At 39.5% G+C, this 18,038-nt stretch overlaps 1 protein-coding gene across 2 annotated transcripts; it reads right to left on the bottom strand.

The window, feature by feature from the left end:
- Positions 1-283: 283 nt before the first annotated feature.
- On the bottom strand, positions 284-17,930 carry LOC130182328 (RAC-beta serine/threonine-protein kinase-like). Of its 2 annotated transcripts, none has more exons than XM_056397168.1 (14): positions 17,442-17,930; positions 15,851-16,006; positions 15,539-15,667; positions 15,275-15,386; positions 14,920-15,070; positions 11,477-11,608; positions 8,932-8,997; positions 6,711-6,779; positions 6,450-6,572; positions 5,823-5,951; positions 3,388-3,602; positions 3,217-3,304; positions 2,744-2,846; positions 284-2,603 (listed from the first exon to the last, which is right to left on the bottom strand). In XM_056397168.1, the coding sequence occupies exons 2-14, from the start codon at positions 15,894-15,896 to the stop codon at positions 2,524-2,526; spliced, it is 1,443 nt and encodes a 480-aa protein (XP_056253143.1). In that variant the 5' UTR covers positions 15,897-16,006; positions 17,442-17,930; the 3' UTR covers positions 284-2,523. The 2 variants fall into 2 exon arrangements, with proteins under 2 accessions (XP_056253143.1, XP_056253142.1); XM_056397167.1 differs by having other exon boundaries at positions 17,431-17,929.
- Positions 17,931-18,038: the final 108 nt, after the last annotated feature.

The raw sequence follows: 18,038 nt of genomic DNA, 5'->3' as shown, positions 1-18,038 counted from the left end.
CCAGCTTTTAAGATCTGCCCTCTGTGATCTCAGGCTGCTGGTAACATCTGCCTCATACAGTTAGCACAGACGAATTAACAGTGTCAAGGTGGGAAAACTGCCTAGCTGAGGGCTAGACTCACAAACCTTCCCTGTCTCAAGGTTAACAGTTGTTTACCTACCACTACTTCGATATGCTTTATACTAACAAGTGTTTGGTATCTGTATTACTAATGACACCAAGTGGAGCAACAGAGCTTTGGCACCTTACAGAGCAGGGATGAAAAGAATCAGGACACCATGATGTATTAAGACAGTTAAAAAGATATATTGAATCATTGTCTTTCAGAATTACATTCATAGACAAGTAGAAATGAACAGTTTAATAGAATAATGTAACTGAAAAACATACATTTCTTTCAACGATTATGAATTTCCTTAATTTGAGACCATTTGTGAAGTAGGTTCAGGGTAGAGGAAAGATGAGGGAAAACAGCAAGTTGAGAAGTAAATCTACAAGATAAACAAGACAAAAATAAAAATAACGGAAATTATTTAAAAACAGCATATGCGGTAGAAGGCTCTGTGAGCAACGGGAAGTTGAGCAAGTTTTCTGCTCCAGCTCTTTATTATGAGTGACACACCAGTGTAGCACCAACAATATGTTGGGTGCATTTTCATGTACAGTATAACACCCAGCATTGCAATTCTCAACGGTGCACCCCAACTGGTTACCATTTAATGTTGTTAATAACAGATGGGAATAACTGAAAATAACAAAAAGACACCTTTTCCAAGTACACATTGCACTCAAAAACAAAATCTAACAATGGACCATGTTCATGATATACACACCTCGCTGGATTTTCTTTTTTTTTTTTTTAGCTGTTCAATCAAATCTAGTGGTACGTTCAAGTCTGAAAAGCAGCAACAGTTTGGATGCACTGGAGCATTCTAAGTATTAAAAAAAGATGACGGATAGTCAGTGGCCAGGAGGACTCAAACTTGTGAAATCTCCAGCAAGTTAAGTTTAGCATGGTGATTTATTGTTTGAGGAAAGACGGCTTTCACAGGAAGGCTAGAAAGATAAGATATATCATAGGTATGAGTGTATTAGCTTTGAATGCAAAAAGAGGGTGACATTCCCAATATTAGCATCTTCTCTGAAAGTGATACAAAATCAGTTTGGTGCTTGGGCTAGTTATACTTAAAAAAACGTTCAATAGTGGTGCCCGTATAACACCTAAGTTTCAGTACAGATACCAAAATGATAGTTCTCAAATGTTAAATGATGCTGTTGAAACATTAGAAGCTATACAAGAATGTTGTTGAAATTAAATAATCTAAAACTGGCAAAATGTAGAAACTATTCAGTCAAAAAAAAAAATCAACAGTACTTTTAGTATCTGACAGTTTTTCATATTCATTATATTTCCATAACAGACACAATTTGGTGAGGTGACACCAATCCAGGAAACTTTCAGCTACATTATGAACATGGGCCATCTGAATAAAAATGAGGTCTGCTTTATATCATTGAGTGCTTATTGAGCCTCTTAAATCACATCGCTGGTGTGTATTTTGCTGATCAAGATGATCAAACGTGTTCAAATTTAAAAAAAAAACAAAACATTGTTTAAATAACAAACACCTTGTGCATTAACATATTCCCAATTCCCATTAATTGCTGTGTCGCACTTGATGAAGATCAGTCTGAGGTGAAGTCATATACAAGTGACTTGTTTTCATTGCATACAGTTTAAAAAGGACAGCCTCTCTGTGGGCCTCTTGTGTTCCGCTTTAGTAAAGCTTTTCTCCATGAAGACACTTTGATCATCATGTGTTATAAATTCATCTGTTGTTCCTGATGCATGTTGGGTAAGTGTTGTATAAAAACACAGAGTTTGGGTTGGATGCCCACATTTTCTCACCTAACCCTAACAAACTAAAATAAATGACAAAAATAAACAACAAACAAAAGAAACAAAAACTCACTAAAAACAAACAAAAAAAAAATCGACACACACCTAACAGAAAAACACCCAACAAACTGCCACACTTCTTCCTCCCTCATATACGTCTTATCACCAGTGGTAACAGCTAATTCTGAAGAAGAGCACTTTGAAACATATTTAAAGAGCTATATGGCTTCTCATAAGACCATAAAAAGGACAATGTTAAAAATTACAGATGGTTTACAGTCTGGAAAAAGCAGCAGCAGCTGTTTATAGGCCATCCAGAGGTGCTACAGGCAGAGTCCTGATTGTGTTGTTGAGTTGTGCTGATTATGTGAAGTACTGAAGTCCAGTCTGATACAGTACAGCCAGGGTGGCCAGACTTAGTCTGTAGTGTGGATGGAGGGGGTTTCTATAGAGAAATATGGCCACCAGCTGAGGCACTTAGATCCTGCCAGGACTAAACACTCATTACAGATGGACGTTCTGGCCATAGTGTTCATGCCTCTTGTGTTTTTGTTTGTGCGTGCACGTGTGTGTGTGTGTGTGTGTATGTGTGTGTGTATCCGTCTGTCTATCTGAGATGCTATCACTCTCTTATGCTGGCAGAATAGGAGAACTGGGGGAAATGTGCTTGCTGGCCAGGATCCTCACAGTCCAGACTATTATCTGTGAGAACAAGACAGCAAAAGTCAGTTGTCACATTCAGGCCATGAAACCAGAACTTGATCCTGGACAGTGGTGGATCATGCTGTGTCAGTGTCGCCTCGCAAGACATGAAGGTTCTACCACAGTCAGAGGATACTTACACTTGTCTGGTGGAGTGAGAGTGATGGTCTGCGCTGTGAACTCTTCATCAAAGTACCGAGTGTCCGTCTCTGATGTCACTTGTGGTCTGAAGAGGGGGGTGAGCTAAGACAGAAAAGATTGGTAAAATGGCCATTTAATTGGGACCATACTGGATTTATTAACTTATAGACAGGGGTCTGTGATGGAAGCTGCATTGTTCATATACAGTGGCAAGAAAATGAATGTGAACTCTTTGGAATGACCTGGTATTCTGCATGGACTTCTCATAAAATATGATCTGCTGGCTCCAACTAACGTTCTTAACGTAAATTGAGATTCATAATTATGTAACCTTGATGACAAGAGTCTGAAATCAGAGATATGAAGGCTGACTAAGCAGTTAGACTGGACCACCCCCCCCCCCACACACACACACACCTCTGACTAAAAAGCAAACCTCAGTCTGACGTCTTCCAGCCTCAGAATATCTCACCTTCTTCTGTACCACATCTTGCCAGTTGATGATGGTGAAAAATTTGTGACTCATTACATCTTTGGCATCGTTGGGCCCTCCGCCTAACCTGTGAGTACAGACAAGATCATGTGAGAATAACGTGGGTATTTCCAAAAAGAAACTACACCCAGGATCAGTCCGGTTAAACACCTCTGTTTGGGATCCTTCTTGAGCAGGCCAGCCAGCAGGGACTTGGCCTCGGGCGACAGGTTCCGGGGGAAGCGGATCTCCTCCATGAGGATGAGCTCAAACAAACGTTCATGGTCCTGGTTGTAGAAAGGCAGACGCCCACACATCATCTCATACATGACTACACCCAGACCCCACCAGTCCACTGCCCGGCCGTAGTCATTATCTTCTAGGACCTGAGGAAGAACAGACATTTGCCTAATTAATGGCAACAATGGCAGTAGGAAGTGACTTTGAATTTGCTGCCTTGTTCATGCATAATTGGTACACATCACTTAACTCCACACTTTTCTGACCTAAATCTATATTTTTCTTTTCAGTTTTGCATGATGACTTCCTGAGAGCAAAATCGATTTCCCACCAGACATCATCTCCAACAACAGGGCCCAAATTTATAAAGCCAAGTAAATCTTTGGTCTTGTTTCAAAATTATAAGAATGAAACAATTTTGCTCTTATTCTAAAGTGCCACACAGAAACCCTGGTAATTTGGTCCAGTGCAACAAAGAGTAATTTTAATAGGTTAATCTTGTGTGCTACACACAACAACAAAGCAGCCTGCATGACACTTCACTGCGCATATAGAATAAGGGGAGGTACGATGAATACCTAACCCACAGTTAAGTGCCTTCACTAGTAATGCAGGCTGTTTTTACATTTAAGCAGTTTCGGTTAAGTGTAAAAATCATTTTCTCAGACATCACTATTTTACTGGGAACCTTCAGAGGGAACTTCCTGATGCCTTCATGTAGAACATAGACAATAGTCAATCATCATGCAATCAGGGCATGTGCAGTTCCTCTAAATGTCCAAAAGAGAGCACTCAGCATCTGTAGACAAAAAAAAAAAAAAAAAAAAAAAAAAAAAAAACTACTCTGCCTGTGCTCAAGGAAAGGGCAATGGGGCAGCAGAAGACTGCTGTTGCTAGCTAGAATGAAAAATGTTATCTCCACTGCTGAAAACCTGATGCATTTTGCAGCGGAGGCAACGTGTTACGGGATGTGCTGTTTATCAGAAGAGTAAAATGAATGGAGTTTGGTTCCTTCTGTCATTTCTTCTTTGGATGTTTCTTTTTCATGGCTGATCTCTGTGTCTGAAAACGACTGTGGATGAGTTTCAGCGAATAGGAGGATATCCACTACCACTGTTGCGGTCTCGCCAGGGTCAAAGACCCATTCAGGGAGCTGGACAAGCTGGATCCTCCACCTGGATTCTTTCATTTGAATACAGATAAGCTTAAAAAAACCAAAGAGCTGGGAAAAAAAAAAAAAAAAAAAAAGACTCGACTGAACTGAATTTTATTAAAATGTAAAAAAAATTCGAAGAAAACATAATTTAAGAGGAAATACAAGGACAAAACTATTGTGTACTTTAGAGAGTTAAGAGATGTGTGAACTTTTTCCACTTCATCCTGAAAATCTTCTTGGTTGCTTGGTCATATACTAGGGATCATTGTCCTCCTGAATGGTGAAATGTCTTCCAATGAGTTTTCATCATCATTAATCATCCATAAATGCCAGTGTGCCAGTTCAATTGGAGCTGTACATGCCTGAGCTATAACAGAACCACCATATTTGACAGATAATGCCGTTTTGATAGAAGCTTTTTTGTTTCTTCAGTTCATAGAACTTTGTTCCACAACTCTCTCTTTTTCTGTGTTTTAGTGAACTACAGCCTGGCCTTTCTGTGTTACCAGAGATTTACCAGGGGTTTCAATCTTGTGGTGAATCCTCTGTGGTTTTGGTCATGAAGTGTTCTCCTGATCATTGACAAGGAACCATGTAGACCATGGTACTCTATCAATTATCAATCAACTCCAAGGCATGTGTGAGCTCTGCTACCACTGCTGTTGTCCAGTTACCTCTGAACCTCTTGCAATTCGGACACCATGTCTTAAAAGACGTATAGACGAGTGACAAAGGAAAAAGCAACATAAAGTATCTTAGTAAGGTGTTGGGCCACCACCTGCTACTCTACTGGAGTATGATCCCATAGGTGTTCAACTGGGTTGAGATCTGGTGAATGTGAAGGCCACAGCATATGATTCACATCATTTTCATCCTCATCAAACCATTCAGTCCGAGGGAGGTATGTGTAGCTCCAGCTTAATGTGCAGTGTGATTCTTAGCAGTGACTTTGAGATGGTTAATAAATACATGCACTGGTCAAGACCATCTGTTTAAATGCTCCACCTTCTTAATCACACAAATACCCAAAAAACAAAATAGAGCAGAACAAGTGTCTCTCATCAATCACAGCTGTCTGTAATGCGTGTGAACATGTGGATAATGTATCATACAGCGGATTGTGGGTGGTAAAGATGTAGGAAAATAGGACTGCTTGTGTAGAGGTCAGCTGTGTTTAACATGTGCCACCCAGTCAGTTTCAGTGCCTTACCTCAGGTGCTAGATATTCAGGAGTTCCACAGAAGGTTTTCATGGTAGCATCTGGAGTAATGCCCTCCTTACAAAGGCCAAAATCTGTGATTTTGATGTGGCCATCTTTGTCCAGCATAAGATTCTCCAGCTGAGATGGAATAAAATACACATCAAATCTGATTCTGATGATCATGGATATGATGATAGATTTAATCAGGAGAACATAATAGATCATTTGATTGAGTTGTTGATCAATACTCAGTAGTCAAGTATTCAAAAATGTTGACCACCCTTCCCCCCGGCTTACTCAGAAACAGAGGTGGGTAGTAATGGGGTATATTCATTCCATTACATGTAGGTAAATAAGTTTTTAGAAAAGATCAGATACACAGGCTTTTTTACTCTACATTAAACTCATGTAAACATTGGCATTAGATTGGACTCGCTATCAGCAGCACCCAATATTAAAGGACTCAGATTGGAATCAGGGCCTTAAAAACTCTCGTCCTGGTAAGGCAATCTAAAATCACAAATTATCAAGCAGTCATGTTCTCTGACTTCATGATTTATTGATTTATCTATTGATTTTTGTATGGATATGATATTTCATATATTTTCAGAACTGATGGATATAATCAATATTCACCTTCAGATCCCTGTAAACGACATCACGTGAATGCAGGTATTCGAGAGCTGACACAATCTCGGCACCGTAGAAGCGTGCCCGGTCTTCTGTGAAGACTCGTTCCCGTGACAGGTGGAAGAAGAGCTGAAAGAGGCAAGAGCAGGTGGAGAGCACTTGCCCATTACAAAAAAAAATCGGTGTGTGCGGGGCAAGTTGTTTGTGTTAACACAAACTGATATTAGTATATCTCCACGTGACTGGGACGTGTGAATGTGATCTCACCTCGCCTCCGTTGGCATATTCCATTACAAAACAGAGTCGATCATTGGTTTGGAAAGCATATTTCAGTGTCTGCAGGAAGAAAATTAAGACATTAGGAAAATATATCTGAGGGGCCAAAAATACAGTGAAATAAAGTGCTTCAAAAGAGGCACATGATCAGGCATGATGAACATCCTTTGAAAGATACCTCCAATCTCACTAACATGATTTGACAGTGGTTTTAAAAGCTTTTGTGAACTGGTGGTAAAATTCCTGCTGTAAAGACAAATACTGAGCTGAATACTGGCTGCTTACATCCAATCAGTCAAGGAGCCTGCATGTAAAACCTAATACTGTCAGTCAAATAATAGTTAGTTTTTCTTTTGGAGACATCATCATATACAAAGCGACACAGGAAAACAGCATGGCGCAAAGCTTTCAAAGTTTTATCTCAAAATGAACTATGTGCTGTTGAAATAGAGAAAGGTGATGGAAAACAAGAGCAGAGTATTTGCTACAATTGTACGTAATGGGTATTGATGAAAAACACAATCAAGTAATAATGCTGAATATTTTCAAACTTAATGAAAAATTAGATGAATGCAGGAACAACAGACACATAACAAAATAAAACCAAGTGGAATATTCAGCCACAACGGAGTCAACTTAGTTAGTTCTGTTTTAGGTATCACCCTAAAAACAAAACACTTAAAATACACACAAATAATAATGAATTTAGCTTTATATCATCCAAATTTCAATCATGTGCAACAGGTTTGTATCAAGACTCTGCAACAAACACTGCGGTGCTTTGAGTTTAAGGCTAACGTCAGCATATTAAACATGCTCACAGCGTCAATGATAACATTCTCATGTTAAACAAGCATAATGATCGCTATCTTAGTATAGCATGTCAAGATGCTACCATTTGCCATTTAGTACTGCACATAAAGTAGAGCTGAGGGTGATGGGAGTACTTTGGGGGGGTATATGTCATAAATCAAAGCCTTGGACAAACTAACATTTTGACCTGATGATGGCGCTGGATTAAATGTCAGGATCACTAAAGTTAGTTAGTTCATCTTGAGAAGAACATGAATGTCTTCATCAAATTTCATGGCAATTCATCAAAGAGATGTTGAGACACTCTCACGCAGCACTTATTAGGAATACCATACTAATAGTTGTGTAGGGCCTCCCTTTGCTATCAAACAGCCTCAGTTCTTTGTGCCATGTTGACATAATTGCCTCAGATCATTTCTGTAGATTTGTCAGCTGCACATTTATGCTACCAATGTTCTGTTCTGCCACACCCAAAGGTGTTCTATTGGATTCAGGTCTGGAGCCTGGGGAGGCCACTGAAGTTCACTGAACTCACTATCATGTTTATGAAACCATTTTTAAACGACTTTTGCTTTGTGACATGGAGCATTATCCTGCTGGAAGTAACCATTAGGAGATGTTAAACTTGGACATAAAGGGAAGCACTTGGTCAGCAACACTACTCAGATGGACTGGGCCCTTAATGAAAATCAATCATGGTTTGAATGTTACAAACTCTGAAAACATTCCCCACACCATTACACCACCACAATCAGCCTGGACTGTTGGAACAATGCAGGTTGGGTCCATGGATTCATGCTGTTGATGCCAAACTCTGACCCTTCCATCTGCTGCCTCAGCAGAAATCTAGATCCATCAGACCAGGTTACATTTTTTCCCAGTCTTCAACTGTGCAGTGTTGGTGAGCCTGTGTCCATTCTCCTCTGACCTCTCTCATCAAGGTGTTTCCTCCACAGAGCTGCTGTTCATTGGATGATTTTGGTTTTTGGCTTTTGAGTTAAAACTCTAGAGACTGTTCTGTGTGAAAATCAGCAGTTGACCTGCTTCTGCAGGATCTTATGCATGCACATGATTGGCTGAATGGATAATTACATGAATAAGCAGGTATTCCAAATGAAATGTTCTGAGAGTTTATTTCAGTCTGGATCAAAAGTGGTGGACCGCCCAATACTGGTGTCCCTAGAATTACTGTACGCTGCCAAAGTGGCTAAAACTGACTATATGCAAATGAATACACTATCTGTACTGATAAGCATTCAGTGTTGAGCCAAATGGTGAAATCATCTACGAGGAGCTCAGCACTGAGAGCTTCTGACTGAGCCATGGACAATTTGGCTCATAAAAAAGAACATTTTAAGTGAGTGCAGGCGGTTTTACATGAGAAAAGAGGTGTTCTCACCGTGAGGAAGGGGTGTCGTGTGTTTTGTAACACTCTGCTCTCTGTAACTGTGTGGGCCACCTCATCCTGCAAACAAACACAAGACTGAAGACTGAAAACATGCAATATAATATGTAAAGCTTTACTTAAATCAGCAACAGGCATTAAGACTGTAACATTGGGGTTTGACATAATTTTTGTTTCCAAATGTTCAAGAATTTAGATATGTATACAATGGTCTCTCATTTTATTCTGCCACTTGTCCCTGAGTCAGCAACAGCCTAGCGTGGCATCATTACCTTTATTACATTTGTGTGCATCTTAATTGTAACACCTCTGTCCACCAACAACCGGCAGCTGACATCTGTGAGGTGGAACTCATGAAATCTCCTCTGGGATGCCCACTTACCTTTACAACAGTTGTCATAATCCCACAATACAGTGCTCTTCACAGCAGAATGCTGATGGCAATGGTGAAGACAAAAAATCCTATAATCTCCTGCTACTTCACAATGTCACTCAACATTGTCTTTTGCTATTGTTTTGATTGAGAGACCCCTAGCAGCAGAAATTACACACATTCCAGCTCACAATTGCCGTGAGCTGGAATGAGCGAGAAACACGAAACTGCCACATGGTGGTAGTGTAATTAAGGCTCCAAAAGGCTCCAAAAAGTGCCCCTCACACCATTTGTCTGATTGACTTCAAATTTGACAATCACAAGTTTAGCAACACCAAATTTGACTGATAGCCTTGGGGCACTGACAGACAAATCTCTGTTAAAAATAAGCAAGATTGATAAAAAAAACAAAACAAAACATGGCCGTCATAACTTAACAGGGCTTTTATTGCTGTGCATAGTATCTCATTTCCAGTTCTGGTATTTCTGTTGTTAACATGCTATTCAGATCTACTATATTCTTTAGTAGTTCCCTGAAGTTCCTGGCCAGGAAACCAGAGCGGTTCTTTCGATTGCCGATAACAAGAGGTGTAGCCCTAAGCCCCCATTCGGCATCCATACACCATCCAGTTATATACAAGAGTTATACCCAGTCTCTAAATATAGTGACAATGTGCTAAGTTGGCAACACTTCAGGCTGTAAATATCCACCTAACAGAACCTGTGTTCACCAGGAACTCCAACGTAGTGACCAGGCATTTGACTGACCAGTGGTGGAAATATGATCACTCAGTCAGTCAGCCAGTCAGGCAGTGATATTCCAAATTATAGAGCCTGCCCCGCTGTTGCAATCCTGACAAAATTATTATAATATGGTAGGAGTATATCTATGAGAGATATATCTATATCTGTCTCATATGTAGATGACTTAAGTAATTTAATAAAATGTATTAAGTGTATTTTATCATAATTTGAATGAATTCTTGGCAGCTGAAACAGCAAGAGACCACCAGGAGGTGATAGCTGTATCTAATGAAGACAGATGTAGAAGAGGAGAGGGAGGACAGCAGCCAAAATGCTGCGGTGGGAAAACCAGCTAGGGCAGAGGCAACAGGTGAGACTGACAGCAAATAGAGATGGACCTGTATATGTTGCTGTATATTTGTCAAGTACTTGGCAACAAGTATTTGCAATGGAGCACCTTATATATGCTAATATTTAATAATAGTGCCACAAAAGAATCGAAATCTGTGGGAAACTTTTTTTCACCGTGTTTTTAAAACTTATTTTGAAGCTGCGCTCACTCTGTAATCCCCATGCTCTGTATAGCTGCGGTGTTTCTGGTTTAACAGCACCGTGCTGGACAGGTGACAGGTCTGTCTACGCTGTCTGTGCTCTGTAATATCGTGTATATCCGGAAAAACTACATAGACACAATGCTTTTTGTTTAGAAATCTGTTTTTTATTTTCTGTTGTGTGTTGTGCTTGATATTAACTTTACTATAAACAAGTGTGCTGCCAGGGTTGATGTGTTGTACTGCTTGAACATTAGGGTTTCTAAAACGTTAAATTAAAAAAATGTATATTGTATTGTACTTAAAGTTCAAGAAAGTCCACTGTTAAAAAAGACAGTTTTATGAAAAGTTAAAAAAAAAACAGTTAAATAATCATGATCACATTATTGATCAAAATAATCATTTTTGCCATAATCTAGCAGCCGTATAAATAATTGCACATTACACAAGTTTTGTCTTTTGTTGCAGAAAACAGTTGAAATGTATTGTATTACTGCACTGAGTGATAAAAAAGTACTTTTTTAAAACTAACCGATGCTTTAATTCAAAACCAAAAACAAATTTGATGAGGGATTTAATAAACAGATTTGGAACCCGTTTCAGATTCAATAAAATGCCACTGAACCCATCCCTACAACATTTTTAAGTTAAGGAAACAAAGAACACTTTGTTTAGGCTGGGGAGTTTGGTCATGGTAAATAGTATAGTAAACATACTGAAAATACTGTTTTGTAGTCTGAGATAATATCCCCATACTGGAAATCAGGACACTGAAGGTATTGAGGTGCCAAGCAAAACGAGGCGAGTAACTGCTGTAGCTAAAACAAATTGTTTACACACACGCATGCACACACAAGCACCTCTTACTCACCTTGGCTATTATGACCTCTTTGCGCAGTATTTTCATGGCATAATGTACTCCGGTGGACTTCTCCTTGACCAGAATCACCTTCCCAAATGTCCCCTTGCCAAGCAGCTTCAGGTACTCAAAGTCACTCATTGTCTGTAAAGTACACAGGTCTGGGGTGTGAGAATTCATTAGTAATGTGGATTTTAACTAATTGTTTAAAATTGTGCAAAACTTAATTAAAAAACACAAGTGTGAGAAAATAAACCTCCAGACAGAGATGATGTGATCTGATCTTCAACTAAGTCATTAATGAAAACAAACACAGTGGGCTTTATTTTAACGATCTAAAGCGCTGGTGATATTGATGATCAATGATCATTAGAGTTATCGACAATTGGGTGGATAGTACAGCAGTAAATACAACACGAGACATCTATTGATTTTAGTAGTTTTTCTCCTTCACTGGATCTTTCTGTAATAAAATTCTGTAGATCTGAGCTGAAAGACTTTAAGAACTTTAATTAGCTCATTAGACTGGTGCTCCAGTGTGAGAGCGCTGCCCCGCCTCTCACACTCAGGGTCAGAGAGGGAGATGCAGAAGAACCTATGCGTAGGGGCGTAGGGAACAGCCAAAATGCATCGACGAATGACTTAATCAGAAGCGGAGTTGGTGAATGTGCATGAGAACTTTTATGTTGCAATAACAAATTGGAAATTAATTTCATAATTTCTTCAGTACTGAGAGCAGAACCAATAATGTCCGATGGATTTTGTAAGGGGGGGGGGGGGGGGGAGTGCAAGTGGCTGCTCACTCTCTTGTGGGGTGATAATTGTAGCTTGTCCAGTTTTGGAGCTGTTCTCGAAGGGGGCAAAAAATGAGCTGTTCTGGGAGGGAGGTGTCAACTGAGGTTTACAATACAAGTGTATTGTTTGTAAACAGTTATTTTCCTGATATATTGCCACATAGTGCATTGATTGTTGTCTGTGAAATTAATGCACTGATTGTACTTCTGTTTGACACTTTTGATGCCTCACCCTTTGAGGCCTTCCTCTCTCCTGATCTACTGTAAGTGCTGCCTTCCTGACTTTGAGTAGAAGCCACACACTGCTGTTGAACCAGGGTTTCTGGTTAGGGAACACCTTAATGTGCTTTCTTACAGCAACTTTATCAACACAGAAGTTGATCCATGCCAACACTATGGAGGTGTAGTGCTCGATGTCTGGGTGTTCAAAGAGTGATCACAATGTGTCTTCATCCTGTAGTGCTGAATTGGATTCTTTGGTCCAAATCTGCACTGTCTTGGTCTGAGGTTTAGATCTATGAGAGTTTCTATGCTGGGGTCACAAAGAAGGACAAATGATTAGACTGTCCAAGGTGGGGTGATGGATGAGTTTCGAAGGTTCCAGATATATTTATATACATCTGGTCCAATGTTTTGCACTTCCTTGTTTTAACATCAACATTCTTGTGGAATTTAGGTAAAACAATTTTAAAGGTTGGAGTGGTTGAAGTCACCTGCCACAATAAAAATACTGCCAGGTAGCTTGTTTTGTTGCCTGCTGATGGCATCATGCAGTTTGTGCATAGCTAGCTTAGCACTAGCTTGAGGGTGGACATACAGTACAAAGCTATGATAAAAACTGCTGAGAACTCCCTGGGCAAGTAAAATGTCTGCATTTCAGCATTAAAAACTCACATCACACACACAGTTGTTGGCTGCCTGTGCCTCCTTGCTGCTGGTTTGTTAGTCACTGTTTGCTTTGCGGAGCAAGTTATGTCCACCGTGAATGAACTAAGCTCTCTGGGGACACGTCCTTTACAATTGTCTCTAACTCCCAAAATTTCAGTCCAGGTATAGCGCCGAGCCACTGTGTCCAAGCACACCGCCATACTCATATTTGGGGGTATCAATTATAGTATATATGTATAATATCTATAATATATATAATAATCAAACCTCATGAACACAAAAATGTCATTAATCAGGTTGAAATAAGCAATTCAGAATGTTTGTTGGAACACTCATCTGAGTAAATCTCACAGAAGGAAGTAAAAGAGGTTTAGGAGAGGAATACAAAATTGGTCTTATATGAGGCTCGACGTCTGGCCAGTTCTCTAAAAGTATCTCTATAAGGCATGCAAGACAATACAGACATTATGACGCAGTCAACTGACCCACTTTTCTGCATTGCTGGCTAGACAGTACCAAGGTGAAAATCTACTAATAAAAATACATTTTGTTGTAGTATTTCAGACTATTAAAGTTAAAACTGTTCAATGATTTATGCTAGTGGATATTTAGGTGCTAAGGGTGAGTTGTTGTTTAAACATCTGCCCCAGGGAAACTATTTACAACCACTGATAAAGATCACCCTATGGGCATGTGTAGGGGGGGGCAGCCGGAGGTAACAGAGGTAGATAATTGGTAATTTATATGTATACATTAACTGTCTTCCTTTGAGCGTGCTGAGCTTTAGGTTACACTTGAGGTCGGAGTCAGGTGGGAAGGAGGAAGCCAGCAGAGCCAATCAGAAGACGACTAAACGCCCATATGCACATTTCTTTGTTTGTACTTGTATAAATACACTGGATCAGGGAAAGTTAGGTTGTCAGACTGTGGACTGACCAACACTTGTTATTGGTTAGGAAAAGGCACATCTGATCCAGAATTTTGTAATTGTTCATTGCTTGTTGAAAAGATTCACTAAACAATTTGAATTAAATTCTTTGGTGTGGACATTCACTGGTCTTTTGAGTATTTTGAACACTGCACTCACCCTGTGGGGGTGAGAGTATGTAACTTTTCCTCACTAAAATGTCTAAAAAATGTTTTGAGTTGTGTACTTACATTTTCCAGTAATTCGCACACCTAGAGAAATATGTAATTTTAATATGGCAATGCTCTGTGAAATTTTTGCCTGTCAATGATATCATATCCCCTATGCATGGGTAGGTGTTGTAGTTGCCTATCAGAAGCTTAAACTTGACTTCTAGTTTTAAGCCACATACACTTTTTACGCATTGGTGGTTTTCAACTATATGTTTTAACAGGCTAGGCAGCTCAGCTCCCAGCCACTGGAGACATTGAGTCCCGTGTCCGCCGGAGTGTGTCTGTAAATCACTGTGCAAATCAAATTTGCAGAAAAAAGTTGCAGTGATTGGACACAAATGAAAAGCCGCACAGAATTCACGGGAATTGGTTGCATTTGCGTTAAGTATTGCAATTGCGGCATCGCAACATCTGGAGGGACTGCTTAATGAATTATTACTACTGTAGAAACTATACAGTTAAAACAAGAACTCACTGTGCTTCATATAGTGCTCCTCAAAAATGAATACTGCTTCTTTGTTTGTGTTTTCAAATGCCTTCACAAGGCAAAAGCTAAACATTGCCAACATTTCATTGTATTCATTCAGACTAGAGCTCTTTATCTTCTATGTCCCCAACAACTGATCCTCTCACCACTTTGGTGTTGCTCTTGGACATCGCCACCTCCATCTCCTCGAGGCTGCTTTCACTAGGTGAGCCAAACATATCCATTGGCTCTTCTTCCTCCTGTTCTCTCATCTTCAGACTATTTGCCACAGACTGGATTGCCCGCATCCACTCCTCTCTGAGAAGCAAAAATCCCAGAATTTGTCAGGCATTACATGACTGAGGCCTCAAACAGATGAACCAAGTATTGGAGCGCCTCTTACAGATGAAGGCCATTGAATGCCATTTGGGCATCACTTCAAGTGTTTGCACCATAGTTTGACACAATTCTCTTAGACAAAGATAGTAGCTTGCTTGATATTGTATTTTACCCTGTTCTTACCTCTCCTCATTGCTGTCCACATGAAAGGTACGTTCAATGACAGTAGTCCACTGTAGGCAACGGATGACAAATGTGTTGGGCCGGGGTCTTTCTGTCTTCATTAACTGGCATTCTGTGAAGTATACAATTAAGATGGACGTTTACAGAAAACTGTTGAAGACTGGAAAACTGGAGTCTGACCAGTATAACACTTAAAACATCCAACTGATAGTTATCAAGATAAAGCAATGTTCTGAGTTAGATTTGACCATGTGCAGGACAAACCTGCTACTGAGAAGTTGTTGAGGGGTGGTGAAGTCTGGTCGTTTAGATCTGGCTTCTCCTTGTAGCCGATGAAGGAACCGTCACTCTTCAGGATGAAATACCTGGGCCTCCATGTTTTGATATATTCACCTGGGTCAGAAAGAGAAATGAAATTTGAGTACAAGTTTCAATCAATAGGAACATCACTGGCATTTTAACATGAACACTTTAGCTAAATCTGATTGACATCTCAAGTTTATAATTCTAGGTGGGCCTAAGCATGACCATTTATAACACTTGTAACGCCAAGCCTTTGTCAGCATATTACCTTACCTCTTTTGTGGAGCCAACCCTCTCTGACTATATTAACTTCATTCATGGTGAGAGATGTGTTTCAAAGAGGGTCAGGAACGAGAGGTCGGGGAGGGGAACAGTGGATTTCTCTTTTGGGCCTGTCTCAGTCACTGTTTCAAATCCAAACAGTAGTACCTAATGAATGAAATGAGCAGTGCAAATTAAACATGGCCATCTTCAAATACTTTCAAAAAAGAAACATTCTAAAAGAGTGACAGAGGAGTTAAGACAGTCAACAGTGGGTACAGGGGGTAAATTCAGTTCACTTTGTTTGCAGACCAACAGTCTAAAGTTTTATTAAGTTCAATTTAACATTTAAGAATCTTTTAAAAATGAACATGAAAATGAATAAACTCTCTTCATAAACTATTCATCAACATAATTCTGTAATGTTGTTTATCTGCATAGATTTGATGCACATGTGAGAAATAACTCGGTTCTGGAGAGGTATGGGTAACACTTCCTTTCTGCATACATAAAACGCATTGCAAAGCAGATAAGAAATCGACATTTGGCTAGCATCGGATCCTGCCGTCCCCTTTTTTCACCTTTACACCAATACAAATATTTAACGGCAATGGCAAACAGTGTAAGTTATTACTGAAAGTAAATGGATGAGTTTCATGTGTGATCTGATCATCCAACAGAGAAGGCTACTGTAGGGAGAAGGGCTACATTTAGAACTAATAACACTAACGTCAAATTCACACACGCAGGAAATGTATGTCTCTACAGTCTGAATCCTGATATTAAAAATCACAATTCTGAGAAAAAAGTCAAAATTCTGAGATTAAAGTCAAAATTCTGAGATTAAAATCAAAATTCAAAAAAGAATAAATATTTTTTTATGCATGTGGTCCTGATCCTATTCCATACTTTAGTAGGTTAGAGATAAAGAAAACGTTGAATTATTCATTATTGAATTTTTGTTCTTAATAATTTAAAATAATCTCTCTGTTGTGGTTGGCTGTCGTTCAAAGTTATTTAGCTAACACTAACGCTAGCATTAAACGCTAAGAGCAGTTACCGTTAGCTATATGCTACCAGTGATAAATTAACTTTCAATGAACTATGTACGGGAGATTATACTGGGAACTGTCAATCTAGTCAGTTATTGACCCACCAACATTTGACAATGAATCTATATTTACTGTGAACATGAACCACCAAAACATCAAATAACGCTTTCGGAATTTCAAATACATGTCATCTAGGGTAGACCTAATTTTGCTAATTAAAGCTTAATATCACGTTTTAAGTTAGTATTTTACGACTAAAAGACACATTGTGCTCTCCGTGCGGCGCCTTTAAAGGATTGTACCACTGTATTATAATGTTACTAATGACTGCATGATCTACCATAGGTTAAAAATGCATGTTTATTATTTGTAAACGCTCTTACATTTGCGATCATGTGTACCTGTAGGTTACTGATGTAGCTTTGCTAATAGCGAGGTAGTCACACAGCTATTCTTATCAACTGATTTACAGGCCCTTCGGCTTATCTCGTAAACCGATATCTTTTACACTTGATGATATAACAACAAGCTTTAACACACATTTCACTGACTTTATCCCACGTCTCGGTTCAATGCAGTTTTCACAAGCTGGATTAGAGAAGGCCATCCACCCAGGAAAACACCGTGGACGACGACGACGACGACGACGACGACTTCTTCTTCTTCTGTTAGTTCTTCTTCTTCTGTTAGTTCTTCTTCTTCTGTTAGTTCTTCGTCTTCTTCTTCTTCTTCTTCTGTTAGTTCTTCGTCTTCTTCTTTTTCTTTTATTAGTTCTTCTTCTTCTTCTTCTTCTTCTGTTAGTTCTTCTTCTCCTTCTGTTAGTTCTTCTTCTTCTTCTGTTAGTTCTTCTTCTTCTTCTGTTAGTTCTTCTTCTGCTGCTGCTGCTTCTTCATGTTCTTTTTCTTATTCTTCTTCTTCCTCTTCTTGTTCTTCTTCCGGGTAAACTGGGCACGGTTTGCTGCCTCCCACTGGCGAAACATCGTAATTAATACTTTAGCACTGAGTTCTAAACCTGAAGCTTCGAGGAAGTGAATCACCTCCCAAGCTCTCTCTCTCTCTCTCTGAAGCAATCCATCACCAAGCAGTGTTCTAACAGAAAAATATGTAAGTCCCTGTTGCAGCCGGAGACACAGGCGGACAATAGACGT

Source organism: Seriola aureovittata, chromosome 15 (assembly GCF_021018895.1).
Source record: "Seriola aureovittata isolate HTS-2021-v1 ecotype China chromosome 15, ASM2101889v1, whole genome shotgun sequence".
Taxonomy (NCBI): Eukaryota; Metazoa; Chordata; class Actinopteri; order Carangiformes; family Carangidae; genus Seriola; species Seriola aureovittata.
This window is presented reverse-complemented; position numbering and strand designations above follow the sequence as displayed.